General features: G+C 39.1%; 1 protein-coding gene and 1 long non-coding RNA gene across 2 annotated transcripts in view; one reads left to right on the top strand and one right to left on the bottom strand.

Annotated features, from left to right (window-relative positions):
* The window catches only part of LOC100563662 (nardilysin), a 56,354-nt gene that overhangs the window by 25,477 nt on the left and 11,940 nt on the right, over positions 1-18,937 (bottom strand). Inside the window, exons 6-15 of the mRNA XM_016992766.2 lie at positions 18,212-18,307; positions 15,949-16,071; positions 13,939-13,996; positions 12,934-13,007; positions 8,759-8,828; positions 6,027-6,104; positions 5,008-5,128; positions 3,045-3,103; positions 351-405; positions 58-162 (exon numbers count right to left, since the gene is read on the bottom strand). Coding sequence (XP_016848255.2) covers positions 58-162; positions 351-405; positions 3,045-3,103; positions 5,008-5,128; positions 6,027-6,104; positions 8,759-8,828; positions 12,934-13,007; positions 13,939-13,996; positions 15,949-16,071; positions 18,212-18,307 — 839 coding nt within the window. The remainder of the gene's footprint in view (positions 1-57; positions 163-350; positions 406-3,044; positions 3,104-5,007; positions 5,129-6,026; positions 6,105-8,758; positions 8,829-12,933; positions 13,008-13,938; positions 13,997-15,948; positions 16,072-18,211; positions 18,308-18,937) is intronic.
* LOC134298807 (uncharacterized) lies at positions 11,112-12,706 on the top strand. Its single transcript, XR_010005896.1, has 2 exons — positions 11,112-12,091; positions 12,175-12,706. It is a non-coding gene; the product is annotated as an uncharacterized LOC134298807 (long non-coding RNA).

The raw sequence follows: 18,937 nt of genomic DNA, 5'->3' as shown, positions 1-18,937 counted from the left end.
GAATGAATTGGTGTTTGTATTCATTATTTTCCCCAAACAAAAATGGGATTCACTTACTTCAGGTTTATACTCAGTCAGTAGCTGATCTCCTATCAATAGGTCTTCCTTCTGATATATGTGCATATACTCAGAAATGTTTTCTACATACTCAAGGGGATCAGCCTGTGGGCAAACAATGTTTGAAAAATCAAAAGGCTAGGATTTTTTTAGACATTAGGTCTTGAAATATGATTTTTTTCAATTACTTTGAGGGTTAGGAAGATATACAATTACTTGATAATGCAACACATCCATTGACAGTTTTACTGTGGGGAGAAAGATGGAACAATATTGAAATGAATGATGAATACCTGTTCCTGGAAACAAAATCCATTGCCTTCAATCTTCTGAATTTCTTCCCATATTCTATGGGAATGAAAGGAATGGTGTATCCTTATTTCATAGAATCATAAAATCATAGAGTTGCAAGGGCCACCCGACCCCCTGCTATGCAGGAACACAGAATCAAAACATTCCCAATAGACAGCCATCCAGCCTCTGCTTAAAAACCTTTAGAGAAAGAAACTCATCCATGTTCTAAAGCAGCTTATTCCACTGACAAACAACTCTTACTATCAAGAAGTCCTTCCTAACCTTTAGGAGGAATCTTTTTTCCTGCAATTTGAATCCATTGCTCCATGTCCTAGTCTCCTGAGTAGCAGAAAAAATAGCTCCCTCCTCAATGTGACATCATTTACAATATTTAAACATGACTATCATGTCTCCTCTCAGCCCTATTTTCTTCAAACTAAATATACTCAGCTACCTCAACTGTTCCTCATTAGGATTGGCTTCTAAACCTTTGATCATTTTGGTAACTCTTCTCTGGACAGATTCTAGCTTGTCAATATCCTCCTTGAATGTCGCTGCCCAGAACTGGACACAGTATTCCAGATTAGATCTGATTAAAGCAGAATAGATTGGGACTATGATTTCTCTGGACTTTGACACTATACTCCTATTTATGTAGCCTGGAATCATATTGGCTTTTTACTATCTTTATTTCAAAAGAAAACATTAACCTATATTGCTTGGCAATAGATCTAGTAGGAGGAATTTTTCTCCGCTGCACATATTCATATAAAAATAGTATGGGCAAATGGGCAAGGGGTGGAAATCATGTAGGAAAGAAATGGAAATTAGATAAAACTGTTTTCTTATTTATTAGATGTATTTTTATAGTTTTTTTTACTTAATGAAATCAAGGGAACATAAAAAAAAATTCATTCTATCCTACTGTGAAGTAGGTCAGGTTGACAGACAGTGGCTAGCCCAAGAAAAAGAGCTCTCCTTGTTGAGTTTTATGGCTTAGTGGGAAAAATCCCAGTTGATCAGAGTCCTATTCCAACAGTTGAATCACTTGAACATGTTGTCTCTCCATTAGTTTGTAAGGTGTAATATCTTAATCCCATTAGTTTTTCCCAACTCAAAGAATCAGTTGCTTGGTGGTGAGTCAACATACACATAAATCCCACAGAGTCACAATGGGAGTAATCTGCTTTAAAATAATAATATGAAAACCTTCTTCATGCATCTGTGTCATGAAGGGCCAGTTCATGCTGCAGAAATCGAATGTTTACATGGAAAGGGAGTATGATGTTGTTCTAGTGTTTTTGGATGTATGTATCTTGATCTATGTATGTATTGTCTGATTTGGTTCTCTTCTCATGTGCCACTGGAATTGCCAAGTATCACAGCAGGTTGCGGTGATTCTGGCGGCAGCCACCCAGGGGGCATGGGGACCTGTCGCCCTGTGCCCCGCACCATCCTAGCTTCCCCCCAACCTTTTCACATGGGGGGGGGCATCAAGACCTGGCTCAACCCTTCTTTCACTATGGAAAAATGGGATTCCTCCCGTCTTTCACCGTCAGCTATTTTTTGGCAGTGGCAGGGTTTTTTTGAGGGTTTTTTTTTTGGCATTTTTGCCCAAAGCTTTCCCAGAAGTACTTTTCTGGTGGGTGATGGGAGCCAGGAGGCTCTGTAGCAAAACTGCAAATAACCCATCACCGCTGCTGATTTTTAGCCCGTGTGAAGAGGTAGGGCTTATCATGAAATATAAATCCATGTCATATAAAATGCAACTACTATTCATAGGTTATTGTTTGAGACACTAAGAACTATTTGTTGATGAAATATTGCTTCAGTCACTTGAAAAAGGTTATTACTGAATAATAATATCAAATTACTAAATAATAATAACCAAACAATCTGGCCTCCTCATCACAGAATGATGAATAGTATCTGCTGGATCTTGAAACCACATATCTATAACCAAGATAAAAAAGATACATGGAAGGTGGAGGGTGGATGTATGTTAGTCATTCACTTTATTTTTCCTTGCATTATGAGTTTCAAGATAACTTCCAGCTGATACTGCAAACTGATTTATTTGAGAAAATATCTTATCTGAAGCAATAAAGATAATCTATCTTTGGTGTTTGATATGTGATGGCTTACTCACATGTGAAACTAAAACACCAATAAGCATGCATATGTGAATTGACATATATTTTTTTGGATGATCCCCCCTGTCCTATATTTTCTTTATAATATAAAATTTATCCTTTCTCCTATCAGTCACTTTCACCATCAGTTCCAATAAAAATTGAAAATAGATTATGAGAGTCAGAGACCAGATAAGAATTAGCACAGCTTTAGGTAAAGATAATTTTTTCCCTCTGACATGACGTCTACTCATGTCCGACTCTGGAGGTTGGTGCTCATCTCCATTTCTAAGCTGCAGAGCCGGTGTTGTCCATAGACAATATCTCTAAGGTGATGTGGCCAGCATGACTGTATGGAGTGCCGTTACCTTCCCGACGGAGCGGTAACTATTGATCTACTCACATTTGCATGTTTTCAAACTGCTAGGTTGGCAGAAGCTAGAGCTAACAGCGAGTGCTCACTCCGCTCCCGGATTCAAGCCGCTGACCTTTCAGTCAGCAAGTTCAGCAGCTCAGTGGTTTAACCCACTATGTAGCTTGGGGCACAGCTTTAAAACATACCTTTTTTCAGGGCCATTTTTTTTCAACATCTTCAAGTATTGGAATATAAGATGAATAACCTGTAGACAGAAAAATGAGTCCCTAAATTCTGGATTATACCTTACTATGAAAAATGGTTGCAACTTTTCAGTTCATTGTGGTTTGTAAAGAAAAAAGCCAGGATCAGTCTTTGTTTGCCTGAGAGGGGTTTTGGTACCTTCCTCATTTGCCATTTCCAGCCTGTTGTCCCATAGGTTTTTGCAGAACTTCTGGAGTGATACAGTCTTGCTGGACTATCACTTTAGTCAGCATTTGGGAAAAGTTTATTTTTGGACTACAGTTTATTTTTTTTAACTGCACTTATATACCACTTTTCTCACCCTTAGGGGGACTCAAAGCAGTTCCCAGCATAATCAATGGCAAAATTCAATGCCTTACATGTATAAAACAACATATATCAAAACAAGAACAATGAAAATTGATTAAAACCATTAAAATTATAAAACGATAAAACAATAGTCACACACAATACATAAAACATTTAGACCTTGCACAATCCTGATGATATCTTTAACTACAGTAGAGTCTCACTTATCTAATGTTCTGTATTATCCAAGGCAGTCTGCCTTTTAGTAGTCAATGTTTTTGTAGTAAATGTTGCAATGTGTTGGTGCTAAATTCGTAAATACAGTAATTACTACATAACATTACTGTGTATTGAACTGCTTTTTCTGTCAATTTGTTGTAAACCATGATGTTTTGGTGCTTAATTTGTAAAATCATAATGTAATATTATGTTTAATAGGCTTTTTTCTTAATCCCTCCTTATTATCCAACATTTTCGCTTATCCAATGTTCTGCCGGCCTGTTTATCTTGGATAAGTGAGACTCTACTGTACTGTATTTCCATGTTTCTAGCAGTCACCAAATGCTTTTTTAAATAACTAGGTCTTAAGTTGTTTCCTAAAAGCTAAGAGGGAGGGGACCAATATGATCTCCCTGGGGAGGGAGTTTCACAGCCGAGGGGTCACCACCAAGAAGGCCCTGAATCCTTCACTCAGTATGGCCAGTGCTGGAAGCACTGCTGCATATATACTCTCTTAGCTCATAAAATATTTTCCTTTTATAACTGTTTTTGCCTTGTGCCTCCATTGCTTTGAGAATAGTTGGACCATGGTGCCAGAGCAAATCAGGAATATGGCAGGAATCTGGGTTTGAATTTTCACACAATTGAGATGTATTAGAATCTCATCAGATGAGCAGAGGAAAAACAGGGGAAAGCAGGAGAAAGTGAGGGGAACTGTCTTATTTTGTTTCCTACCACTTTTCCCCATATTCTGTCATTTCTCTTGTTTCTCCATTTCCTCCCCATTTTCTGCTGTTAGGAAAATGAAGTCATTTCTTCTTCAATATGCTGCCAATATGGATTCCCATGGGTAGACATGGGAAGTAGCCATGTGTCAAAAGATGGCCTCCATGGGACCTTGTTTTGCCAGTGCTTGAAAATGGAAAGAAGATTCTATCTGATAAGTTCCTGAGCCAATTAAATTACTATTATTACTATGTTTATTTATACCCCACTTTTTCTGTCCATAAGAAAATTCAAAACGGCTAACAATAAATAAATAATGTTCTATAATTGATGTTTTAATTATCTGTTTTAATTGTAATTGTTATAGTTGTTTGTTTGGGCATCTAATTATTTTCAGTTGTGAAGCCGCCCTGTGCCCCCCTCTCCCCCAGGGAGGGTGTGTGTGTGAGAAGGATGGGATACAAATGTATAAAATAAATAAATAAATAAACAGTATTACACATCATTAGTATTAAAAACAATTCAGATTAAATCCATAAAACCATATAAACCATATAAAACATATAATTAAAACTGCAACTTCAAATGGAGTTTATTTTCCTTCACTTTAAAAAATAGTAGCTTTATAAAACAGTTAACAATCTTTATTTCTATTTCTAAAAGAGAGACTACCTCATAGAAATGTTCCAAACCTTCATCTGTCAAAGTCACCGAAATACTGAAGAGGGAATATGCAGAGTTTTGTTCAAATCCTGTTTCACCGTTACCTCCAAATAATGCAAGAGCCCAAAACCTATTGAAAAATTTAAGTCAGATTGCATTAAATATATGCACATGATTCTATTTTGTCCCTAGATCTGTTGACATGCTGAAGAATCAAAATTTTCTCCTCAACATAGTAATTCCAAAATTATTTAGGACTACTATATAGGGGCCGGGCTGTGGCGCAGGCTGTTGAGCAGCTGCAATAAATCACTCTGACCATGAGGTCATGAGTTCGAGGCCAGCCCGTGGCAGGGTGAGCACCCATCAATTAAAAATAAAAAATAGCCCCTGCTCGTTGCTGACCTAGCAACCTGAAAGATAGTTACATCTATGAAGTAGGAAATAAGGTATCACTTATAAAAGTGGGGAGGCAAGTTTAACTAATTTACAACCTGGAATGTGGAAGTGCCGTCAGAGTGGATGATGAAGCAGCTGCTCCCCCTGTGGCCAGAATCGAACATCCCCTCAGGAGAAGGTTAAATTGCCTCTGCGTCTGTCTGTCTTGGTCTCTGTTTGATGTGCTTATGGGCATTGAATGTTTGCCCTATGTGTGTATAATGTGATCCGCCCTGAGTCCCCTTCGGGGTGAGAAGGGCAGAATATAAATACTGTAAATAAATAAATAAATAAATACTATCACCCTGGTTTGATTGTGTCATATTATTATCTCTTATTATCTCTTTGGGGGTGCTTTAAATGCAATTTCCTGCTTCTTGGCAGGGGGTTGGACTGGATGGCTCATGAGGTCTCTTCCAACTCTACTATTCTATGATTCTATGAATGTAGGGAACCAAGTTGTAAGTCATATTATTATCATCAATATTCAGAATTATTATTTTCACAATGAATAATGGCATGCCATATTCCTCAGGAACCTTCCCACCATGCTTTTAGGTCACATGAGTAAAGCAAAAACATCAGCATACTTCTTTCTGAGAACTGAAAGCACACTGCCTTTCCCTTCATGTCCCATTAGCCAAGAGATGTAGAAAAGAGGCTTCACTCTGAAAAATGCAGGAGGGGGGGGGGGAATAATGAAATGTTAGGTAGGTTTAAAATAAACACAAACAAAATAACCATCTTGAAAGATCTATTCTATTCCAAAATGTGTGTCTGTAAAAAAACCCTCTTTTCCTTTAGGATTAAGAAGATAACAAGAGCTATACTAAATTAAATTAAATGTCTTTCGAATCAATATCCTGTTTTTCTTGGATAAGTGCAATATTTCTCTCTTGCGGTCACATTGTTCTTCCCCAATATGCAACTTTCAGAGCTGTTTCTAACCAACAATTAAATAAAATTAGAGTCCTATTCTCAGAATGGTTAGTAACCAGTAAATTACTTAGGGATGTATTATTTTACCGTTTTTCTCTTCGCTATGTGAAACATATTGAACACTGTAGAATTATCTTTGCAAAAAAGTGCCTTTTTCCAGAGAAAATTCTATTTATTTTGCTTAAAATGATACTTAACAAACATAGAACACATCTCATAATTTTTTTAAAAAAAAACTACATGGAAAACAAGAGTTTTGTGCAGAAAACAGATTTTTTTGCAAAACATTTTTTGCCCTAAAATGTAAATTTTCTATGTTGAATTTTTTTTTTCTGAACAGTAAAAAAACTTTTTTCCACAGAAAATTTGCACTCTCAGCAGAAATATTGTTTTCTATTCAAAAAAGGATGTAGATTGTCCACATGGAACAAGTCCTAAATTGTGAAGTTTCCCAGCTATGAAGGTTGAATGAAAAGTAATGCCTCCACCTTCATAACTCTTCAACAGATGGCAGTACTGGTGTGCGGCAGGTACTGGCATGTTCAGTAGACTCTCCTCTACATTTCCATTTGGCGGGAAGCCTTAGCATTGAACAGTTGTGTTGTTAAAGTGTGAAGTGTGGAACCCTGCACAGACGGTTGGTCAATGCGACTTAAGCAACATGCAGTCACTGAATTCTTGACAGCAGAAGGTGTCACCCCAAAGGAGATTCATCACAGAATGCAAGCTGTTTGTGGTGATTTTGTTGATGTGAGTACTGTGCGATGTTGGGCAAGTAAGTTTACAGACGCTGAGGTGGGAACATCTTACTTGCATGACAAACAAAGAGTTGGATGTCCTGTGACAGCAATCATCGAGTTTCACAAGCAAAAAGTTGACAAATTGATTGAGGTCAATCGTCGTATCACTCAGAGAGAAATTTCAAGCATAACTGGCATTTCACAAGAACATGTGGGTCACATTATTGCTTTGCTTGGCTATCAGAAGATCTGTGCATGATGAGGTGCTGGTTGCGGAAACAGAGTGTCAACTTCTTCCGTGACAGCTTCAGAAAACTTGTTCATTGTTGGCAGAAATGTATCCAATTTTCTGGTGATTATGTGGAAGAGTGAATAGTGATAAGAGCTCATTCTAAGGATTATTTCTGCATTTGATTTATTAAAATATTCCCATCCAAACCGAAGTAACGAAGGTGGAGGCATTACTTTTCATTCAACCCTCGTATCTAAGATTTTCTTCATCAGAGTTTCCTGATATTGAAGAAACTCATTATTTCACCAGTAATATATTTTGTCACACAAAATACTCCTCTTCATAGAAAAAGTAGGGCTATGACTGAAAGATAACCAAGGGAAATTAGGCTTTCAACTCCCTTTCCCAATTTTGTTTCTCCAAAAGGCAAAGGGACGTGATTTAAGCTACAAAGCACAATTGTAGTTGCAACCAAATGTTGGTCTAAGACCCCTGATACTCCTGGTGGTGTGTATCCAAGGGGCAGAAGGTTTCAGTGCAGTCCTGGGGAAGTTGCTCACCCCTGGACTATTTGTTTTTATGGGAGAAGGAAATCAGAAGAAATACAAAAAGATGGACTCAGTTTGGAACCAATAAATCTCAGCAAACATGAAAAGTACATGAATGAAACTCTCACCACAGAGTTTCAAATGATTGCTGCTAGATGCTAATTCCAGTGCAAAAACAGTCCTCAGTTCAGTCATTTACAAGATGGTGATCTTGCAGCATGCGGTCTAATGAGATTGTCTCCATTTGTGGAATAATTTTTTTAATTTGTTCTGCATCAAAATGGTTTGTAAAACTTGATAACTTGATAATTCATATCAATGTTTCTAACTTTTTGTGTACTTTTTATGTGTTGCCATCATGAAATATACTGCTTTGAAATTGGGTCCATTATTTTGAAACATTTGTACTTCAAGCAGACTATGTCTGTGGATTACCCTTGGACTGCAATTGCATTCCTGAAACTTATATCTTTCATCAGTAACGAAATTAACGGAACTAAAAAAGGAGAGAAGAAGCCTCATGTTCATACTGGCCAATTGGAAGGAAAGTTCTAGCCACACCAGAATGATGGAGAAGTGATGGATTAGTACTACCATTCTCCTTCCCTGTCACTGAGGATATTGTGAGCCAAAGTCAGTAGCAGCCTGCTTAAGGCCATTATAAAACAGCAGAGTTCTCTATCTTCACATCTAACTCTATCATAATATTCCTATACACTTCTCATTTCTTAAATATATGTTCCCATTACACCAGTCTGGTATTGATAACTGATTCATCATCTGGCTTTCTTAATCAATTAATCAATTAATTTTTCAGTTTCACTATCTGTGAATATTGCAGAAGCTTAAATATGATTCTTTACCTATAATTCTTTTCTTGTGTGGGAAGAGCCCAAGAGATGCTCAGTGAATGTATTTCTTTCACTGGAATAACTGAAACAAAAGAATGAAGTCAGTATATCAGATACTCACAGGAATGCAGGTGATAGTAAGAAAACTGGCAAGCAAAAGAAGCACTGAGGGCCTAAATATATATCTATTAATTACAAATGTTATAGGAATGTAGAGAAAAGGAACTGTGTCAGCAACATTGACTGAAACATTTTATAATGTAAGAGTGGTGATTTTCCTTAAGCTGCCTGAATTCCTGTTCCCTGAAAGTGTGGCACTGAACTGCCACTAAAGTTATGCTAGAGTTACGTCCGATTGGGATATTGAGTGGCAACCTGTGCTTGATGGGGTCTCACTCCCCCGAAGACACAGGTCCACAGCTTGGGGATCCTCCTGGACTCAGCGCTGACACTTGATGTTCAGGTGTCGGCGGTGGCCGGGAGGGCCTTTACACAACTAAAACTTGTGCGCCAGCTGCAACCTTACCTCGTGAAGTCTGATCTGGCCATGGTGGTCCATGTCTTAGTTACCTCTAGGCTGGATTATTGCAATACACTCTATGTGGGACTGCCCTTGAAGACAGCCCAAAAACTCCAACTAGTCCAACGCTTGGCAGCCAGGCTTCTAACTGGAGCGAATTACAGGGAGCGATCTACGCCCCTGTTTAAAGAGCTCCATTGGTTGCCATTAATCTTCTGGACCCAATTCAAGGTGCAGGTGATCACCTACAAAGCCCTGAAAGGTTTGGGACCCACCTACCTTCGTGACCGCATTTTCTCCTACGAACCTGCACAATCTCTTCATTCGTCGGCGGAGGCCCTCCTCTCGCTCCCACCTCTGTCACAAGCACAATTGGTGGGGACGAGGGAAAGGGCCTTCTCCGTGGTGGCTCCCCAGGGAAATTAGGCAAGCTACCACCTTGGTAGCATTCAGGAAGAGCCTGGCTCTTCACTCAGGCCTTTGGATAAGAACTGCCTATCTGCATGATAAATTTTGTATTGGTGACCACTTCCTGATTGGTTGTACTTTTGCATTGTTAATTTTTCTGATATAGCCACAGGGTCCACCCCACTCCAAGGTGCTCTCCCACGATCTTATAGCACTTTATCATCTACCTCATGTTTACAAAACTCACTTAGCGCACTTTTGCCCAGTTCGTTTTTATGATTCTATTGTTGTGTTTTATTTCATGTTTTACTAATGTTCGCTATTTTATTCTTTTATGTTAATGTTTAATTCTCATTTCCTGCATGGTGTCTGTTATTTCATGTGTTTTATGTTTGTTATTGTATTTGCCTGGGCTTTGGCCCCATGTAAGCCACCCCGAGTCCCCTCGGGGAGATGGAGGCGGGGTATAAAAATAAAATTATTATTATTATTATTATTATTATTATTATTATTATTATTATTATTATTATTAGGTTGTGTTGTTTTGCAACCAAATTGGGATGGATAGTATGACTGCCCACTCTTTTATGGCAGAGCGGTTAATTCTTCATTCATGGAATCTCCCTGATAGCAGTTAAATATGCTACAATACACAATAATGTAAGAAAGCTTGCATAACCCCGAACCCTTGTGCAACTTTAACCAAATTTAAATACTTGTGCAATGCCAGTGAAAAGTCACAACAAGATTATTAGGCTTGTGCATTTTGGCTAAACCTCAATCCATTTCTGCTGGCCGGATACCTTTAGACTGTCATATCCATTTTCTGGCATCTCCTGAAAATGGGCGGGTAGCCGGATGGCCGTTTTCAGTCCGCAGTCGGAAAATAGGGCCAGATCCGGTCCATTGGCAGCAATGGTGAGGCTACCCGGGTTCCCCTTCCCATCATTTTAGACAATGGCATCATTTGTCCCTATATCCTTCATTAAGAACTGGATTTAAAAGCATCAGAGTTAAGATACCGTTCTTTCTGCAATATTTTCCCATTCGGTCTGTAGAAGACATCTGGGTTTAAAGAAAGGGCTTAAGATATCACCCTTTCTGTGATCCTTTTCCTTTGGTCTGTCGAGGAGCCCTGAGTTTAATGCTTTGTTAAAGCTGTTTCTACTCTAGAGGACACACAGCTTTCCAAGGCATTTTAGGGACTCTCAGGGAAAGAAGAGTGATGACCTGGAGCTATCCTACCCTGGGCTTCCTTTACAAAGCCCTCTTTTTTCTCTTGATTTGCTCTACAGGCCCTGCCTGGAATGGTGCCTGCTTTTACCCTCTCACACCTTTCTGCTTTGGGTTTAATGTTTCCTTAAAGCTGTTTCTATTTTTTACTCTAGAGGAGAGATAGTTAGGTGGTAGACATTTTCTGAAATTTTTTGTTTGCTGGGATTGCTATTATTATTAATAATTATCTTTTAAAAGTATTTTCTGAAGGAGAGAAGGGGAGGAGAAAAAGAAGCTAAAAGGGTGACTCTCCAAACGCATGCACACATCCCACTCACCCGTCTACATGTTCCCAGCTCTCAAGAAAATAAAGGAAAATCAAAAAGAATCAAGAGAGAGGCCAAGCCCGAAGCAAAGCCAAAAAATACATTGAAGCTAGGATGCAACTGTGATGCTGAATAGGGGAGGAGCCGTGATCGGCTGTCACATGGTCCCATTGCAGATGGGAAAACATGATGGCTGGGCCCTTGCCGTTACATCCATCTGGCCAGATTGGCCAAAAGGTACTGACCACTCCGAATCTGTGCACATATCTAAAGATTACAACATCAGTCTTTATATATCATTTAAAAAATGTAATAAGCAAGCACACATCTAAATAATACTTTGTTATGGTTGAGCCTTATGGCTCCGATACTGGGAGATGAGGTTGTAAGACTCCTCGGGAGTCAGACTCTCTTGAGGAGCGAGAAAGGAAACGGCTCGGGGACTTATTTGCAGAACCAACAGACAAAGACTCCTTTGAGGGTTTTACCGAGAGAATGGAGGAAGAGATGGTCAGAGGACAGGATGACATGGAATGGACTCGTGTGAGGGAGGATTTGGGTGTCACCGGCAATGATAGTGTGGGAGGCGATTGGCGGGTTGCAGGATCGGACCCGTGGACGGGCTGGAGGGATGGAACGGGATCCACAGCTGGGGATGCTGTGGGGCGTAGTCAAAGGTGTTTTAGCTCTGATGAGGATGATGATGAGGAGGCACCTGGAATTAGGATAGCAGCTGACAGCGATGAGGAGTTATGAACTGGCATAAAATGGGGTCTAGAATCAATGGCTAATTGCGTTGGGCAAGGTAATCTGGACGAACGCTTGGGCTCTTGTTGGGAAATTCCTGAAGACGGGTGTGATTCGTTTGCTGAATACGTAAGTTACCAAGGACATTGGGCATAGACGGCGGGAGGAACTGTGTGGGCTTTTCCTGTGCAACTTGTGTTTAATCTCGATAGCTTGGACCTCCGTCGTCTTTTTGACGGACATTAATTGCCTACTCTGGATTGACGCTGGACTGACTGACTGACTACGATCCCGGACTTCCCTTCTGTGGCTATCGGTGGAACTTGTGAACTAAAGACATCTGTACCTGGCTTTCGACCTCGGACCGGATTGGGACCCTGCTGACCGTTACTACCCTGATTGATGCGCCTGGCTCCGGATTTCGCTCGTTGCATGGAGGAGTAACAACCTTAGTTACTCAATTGTAGCTTTTGAGTAGCAGAGAGGAATCTGCTGCCAGTTATTTGTGTTTCATTGAACCTTTGTTTATCAACTTTTGTTTGTTTAAATTGCCAGGCTGAAGTAAGCATTTTTGGTTTAACCCGGATTAAACTTCTGTTTAATCCGGTTTATCTTTTGAACCACTTTTAGTACCAGCGGAGTCTTTTTTGTATCTTTTCACATTGAAGGCAAGTGTTTGCCTAGTCCTTTGTTTCTTACGGGCATTTTTAGTGCTGTTACTTTAATAAACTGTGTTGAACTTTATTTGGTGGCGTTCTGTCTGTGACATACTTTGTCCACAACATTATAAAGTAGCTCAATTTTATTATCATACTGAATTTCAGGCAGAGAGGGACTAAGCTGAAAGATAATTACTTGTCTAAGGACAGATTTTATTTATCTTATCTGGGAACTTACTGCTGTGAAATATAAATTGCTATGAAATTTGAATTGGTTTTCCCCCAAAAGTAGAAAACTGAAGATCCACATACCTCTGTAAATCTTGTTGAATTCAGGTGTATCAAATGGATCCTTCAGGTAATTGAAAGTTGGTTTGGGTAATCCACTTCCATAAAAGAAACAAAAATATCAATAATATGGCATCCAGGAGATAGCTAACATTGTTTGAAATGGCATTATATGGTCAGTGTATACCCATATAATGCAGTTTAACTTTCTATTTATGCAATGCAAACCTGTTCATTCTGCTGCATGATAGTTAATTTAATGAGATACCTTTTGGTAGCTGAAAAGAAGCATACAAAATGATGCACAGACACAAACCCCTGCCTTAGTTGTGGCTGGAGAAGATTAGAAAGGGCAAGTACTGGGCAGATGATGATGAATTAATATCCTTTTGTGTGATTCCTCAAATGCTTTTCCAAGAGCTCGGTGTAACTTTACACGATAGCAGTTGACATAACATCTTATGTGCCTTTAGTTCTGCCCTTTGAAAAGTATCTGGAAGAATGTTATACATTTAAATATATAAGTTATATAAACAAATGTTGTTCCCTGCTTTTGTGGATTTTGGATAGAAAATAAGTAAACATAATACCAACAGAAAATGAGGAACAAGCAAAATGCTGGCAGAGCAGTACTCAAAAATATAGTCAATTGGATTCCAGATTCCAGAAACTGTCTGATCTAGTATGTCTCCTTTTAAATGAGGTATAACATGGCAGCTTCCATGAGCATTTTCCACATATATCTTAATGATATAATGTTCCCCTCCCTATACTTTCTATCTCCACACAATAAAAGAGAATGGGATAGAAATATATGGGTCAATGATTAAGGGAACAGGGTTATTCCCTTAACTGTTGCATTTTCAAAAAGCTATCAACAGTGTTTTTAAAAAAAATCAACATACCCATAAAATCAATCTTATATTAATATCTCTAGAATGTGTAGTTAAATTTGATCTCATTCTTTTTCATTTACATTTTTGGCCAAATATTTGGCATACAATTTGGCATAAAAAAGATATATCTTACTTATTTGGGATTTGAGAGAAGATTTCAGTCACCCATTTTTCCAAAGTATTCAGGATTTCTAATAAGATGCAAAAGAAATGACAGAAAATAGGAAATCATGCCTTATGAAATGGATAAAGTTAAGGTAACGTTACTGAAAATATTCTTTTGAAAGGTTTTGCCTTTTTCAATATGCATTAAAGTTATAGTACATCCATTCCTAGGACTTCAGGAAAGCTAATAAGATTCCACAAAAACCCCCCACAAATTATCAATATCAGAAAATCAGAGATTGAAAAATAATTGCTAGCACATGTCTAAAATTGCACATTTTCAAAAACATGACATAGAGCTGTCTACCGAAGTGCAAATAAGTTATCACATAGAACCAGCTAAAACAGTCAACATTAGTTACTTTCTGAAATATTATACAAGCTTTTTTATTTTTAATAATGCTTAAAAGTAAAAAAAAAAATGGCAGGTGACATTCTCTGAAGGAAGCGTGCCATCCCAGAAAAGAATATGAATTATGCTCAATATTCTGTACTACTATATGATCGGTCAAAACCATCCTAATGTTTTCCTAAAAATTAATAAGCTTCTGAACCATGTTTGAGTCAATTTAAGTCGTATCTAAATGTCTCAGCTGGTGACATATTTCTGCACATAATCAAATGATGCAATAGCTGGCCATGTCACAATTTGCATTAGCTGGCCATTATAACTATCAATTTGTGAAAAAATGTGTAAACCTGTTGATTTAAGATAATTCAGGTCAGTTTTCTTCTTGTGTACCTCTATGGTTTGCTGGAGTAGGTGGAAACACCTTCACATATCCTGAAAAGAGAGGAGGACATGGAGCCTGGAGGGATAAAAGATCTTGCTTTTTCTGGAGTTGGCTCCTTCCTTCAACTCTATGGGTCATCTTTGAGCCATAAGAATTTTGGCCCAGTTATTTCAATAACAATATTAAGGAAAGGTGACAAAGATATTCTTGCCTATCCTTCATTTGTGGCCCACGGAACAGACAAGATGAACTGATTAGGTGTTGTCATTTGAATAGGTTTGTAATTTCTGAGGAGTATGGAACACGAGGCATTGTTGGTAGCACCAAATTGGCCCTGTTTTTTGAAAGGGTTATTTTTGGACTGGCTCTTCAGGTTGTATGGGGATCAGGTTTTGGAATGGCTCGATCTTGGCCATATCTCCCTCTAAAGCTTGGGGTTTGAGGAAGATTGTCACAGGACAGATCATCTGTGTTGTAAGGCCAGTTGCTTTTGGACTGTGAAATAACATGCTTGTAGCAGGATGGGGGTATCTCACTCAATTTTGGAGATTCCATTTTGGGGAAAGAGGGTTTTTATCCTAATAGATGTGGAATGAAGTATACATGGGATGCACTTAACCTTTTGTCAAATATTACTCTGTTCTCCACATATAGAAGAGGCAAAACTATTAGCTACATTCGCGGTGCCATTCATGGTATCACTACGTTGTATCTTGATTCAGGTCCATTGTCATTGTTTTATAGTCCTGCACTATCAGAATAATCTAGACTATCGCATAACACCAACATTGTAAATACAGTAGAGTCTCACTAATCCAAGCCTCGCTTATCCAAGCCTCTGGATAATCCAAGCCATTTTTGTAGTCAATGTTTCCAATATATCGTGATATTTTGGTGCTAAATTCGTAAATACAGTAATTACAACATAACATTACTGCGTATTGAACTACTTTTTCTGTCAAATTTGTTGTATAACATGAAGTTTTGGTGCTTAATTTGTAAAATCATAACCTAATTTGATGTTTAATAGGCTTTTCCTTGATCAGTCCTTATAATCCAAGATATTCGCTTATCCAAGCTTCTGCCGGCCCGTTTAGCTTGGATTAGTGAGACTCTACTGTAATGAAATTGCATAAACAGTGGTAATTGCAGTTTTATTCTCATCAGTCAAAATTCTCCAGAAGACCATATACATATATGCTCATCATTAATTATTTGTTCTTCAGAAAAGGGCAATTTTATACCTCTTGATTGAACAACAAGATTCATGTAGTGGGCTGAGTAGTGACGTTTCCAGAAATCCCGTAGTCTTGCATATGTGTCAATGTTTTTCTTTTTTGGCACATGTTTAAGTGTTTCTGCATTACCTGTAAATATTAGTAAGAAGAGATTTACTTTTTGACCTCATATCAGAATATGTTTTGTTTCTTTCTAAAGGTCATGGGACAGAGACTGTCTTGGGAGCTATTACTGACGAAATTCGTCGTCAGGTAGACCGGGGCAGATCAGCGCTATTGGTACTCTTGGACCTTACAGCTGCATTTGACATCGTGGACCATGACTTGCTGACCCATTGATTGGCTATGTCTGGTGTACGAGGTTTAGCTCTTCAATGGTTCAATTCGTTTCTCCGGGACCGGAGACAGAGGGTGGAGTGGTCAGGCCAAAGCTCTGAGAGCTCCTGCCTTTGCTGTGGAGTTCCCCAGGGTGCCATCCTTTCGCCCCTGATATTTAACATTTACGTCCGACCACTTCCTGAACTAGTGCGGAGCTTTGGCATAGAGTGCTACCAGTATGCAGATGATACCCAGCTACTCTTGCGTCTCGAACCTGGGACAACCACAATTCCTGAGAACTTTAAGCTGTGTTTGGAAGCAGTGATGAGTTGGCTGTGAGCGAATAGACTAAAAGTGAATCCTGCAAAAATGGAGATACTCTGGCCCGGCCAGCCACCAGAGTTAATCCAGTCACTGCCTGATTTTGATGGGGAAGTTCTGGTTCCGTCTGCTACTGTTAAAAGCCTTGGGGTTGTGTTGAACTCATCGCTGACAATAGAGGCCCAGATCACTGCCATAAGTAAGCAGGCCTTTTTTCATCTTCGTCAGGCAAGGAAATTGGCATCCTACCTTTTGACAGAAGCATTGGCAACGGTAATCCATGCAACAGTCACCACTAGGTTGGATTATTGTAACGCCTTATATGCCGGCCTTCCAAAGACAAAAACTCAGAAGATCCGAATGGTCCAAAATGCGGCGGCCAGGCTGCTAGCAGGATCATCTATAAGATCCCATATTACACCAATTCTGAAACAACTGCATTGGCTACCAATAGAACATCGGATCTCTTACAAGATACTGATCCTGACATTTAGAGCTCGAAATGGCCAAGGACCATTATATCTTAGGGACTGCCTCATTCCCTTTTTCCATCACTGGTCACCTCGATCCTCCCAGGAAAATCTCCTATACACCTGGAAGCTACAAGGCGTAGAGCCTTTTAGATCTATGCTCCAATTCTGTGGAACTCATTGCCTCCATATGTTAGAGCAATGTCGGAGTTGCGACCTTTTGTAAAAGCGCTCAAGACTTGGCTCTATCAGATCTAATTTGCCAAATAGTCACTGTTGAATGTTTTTAGGTTGAATGTTTTTATGTTGAATGTTTTTATATTGTGGAATAATATTTTAAATTGTAAGTCGCTCGGAGCACTCTGGTGGAGAGCGACTAATTAAGAAATAAAGTGAAGTGAAGTGAAAGTGAGCAGTTTACCATGCATCTGATGAAGGAGACTCAGGATCCATCTACAATTAATCACATATCTCAGAGGTGACCTAGAGTGGGGTACTCCAGATGAGTACCGAGAAGTTCACACAACCAGCCACTGAGCCAGCCTGGTGGCCAGCAGGTTTCTGCACTGTGCAGCACTGAGCTGACCTAGCAACAGTAAGGAGTCTGCATGACCCACCCCTTACTGTCACCCTTAGCAGCGACCACTGTTTGTGGACATCATTCATTATATATAGTGATGCTGGCCAAAGTACTAGAGGGCCATGGGAAAGGGGAGAAGGCACAGGAGGAATCAGTCCCTTCATTTTCCAATTACTCAGTCAATGTTACTTCATGCAACGAGTAAGATCCACCAATAATTTTGTCCCCAGTAAGTGTCATCCCCTGTCCACAGGCTACCTAACCCCTGGAAAAGTGGTGTGGCCATATAAACAGCTGCAGCCGAATTTCATAGCTACAACCGACCCAACTGTTTGTACCCTGTTGTTTTTGGACTTAGATTTACTCAGTTGGGTCAAATCTTGGACAAGACAGAAGTTAACATTTTAAAACAGAATATTTTGAGGACATGCAGAAATATTCAGAGTTAAGAACATTTGGAGGTTCAAAAACTCCCAAATTCTGAACACAATACTGCCAAACAACTTGAGTTCTACAAATTTAACAATGCATATATCTTGAGCATATGGTCTTAGTCTGAGTCTCAAAATATTATGCTTACCCCAAAAGAATTTTCTCATAGGATATCCTGGTTTTGCAAGGCTTCCAAGCAGTATTTCCCTTCTGTTAGCATCAGAGGGCCTTGCTATTTGATATTCTGTTGGTTTTAAAGAACACATTAAGCAGCAGATGTTAAGAGCATCATTTCTGTGATAAAATCACTGAGAAAGGCAAGACAACATAATACTCAGCAATAAAATAAGTGCCCTATCTCATTTGGCATGGACAATAGAATGAGAGCCACAAAGAAAGAAAAGTTATAAGTTGCTGAACAAATTTGAGAGTTTCACAGTGCTCTTGAGGAAGGAAATATCTTTACCAAATCAACCTGCTAATTAACAGTAGAGCCATCATCATGAACAAATAGAGCCTGAGTTTCTGGAGATAGTTTCTTTTCAAGTTTCTTGTTACCAGAGTGCCACAGGACAAATCAGGTGGGAGGAAATTGGACCTTATGGATGGTATAAACTCTCATAAATCTGTATTGGATCTTACATTGAGAGAAAGGTGGGCTATAAATTCAACAAATAAATAAAGTATCAAGCAAATTGTTGTGGCTTGATTACAAGTTTCTATCTTTTGAGCTCTGCTGAACACTCGCACAAGCACATATTTGGATCCCACAAATTTATATACTACCCAGGAGGATGTGGCCTAATATCTATCAAAATTACCATTTAACCAGAACACACATAATGTTGTATCTTAATGAAAAGAATGAGTCTGT

The sequence above is a fragment of the Anolis carolinensis genome, chromosome 4 (assembly GCF_035594765.1).
Source record: "Anolis carolinensis isolate JA03-04 chromosome 4, rAnoCar3.1.pri, whole genome shotgun sequence".
In the NCBI taxonomy this organism is placed as follows: Eukaryota; Metazoa; Chordata; class Lepidosauria; order Squamata; family Dactyloidae; genus Anolis; species Anolis carolinensis.
The sequence above is the reverse complement of the archived record's forward strand: the minus strand, read 5'-3'. Positions and strand labels throughout refer to the sequence as shown.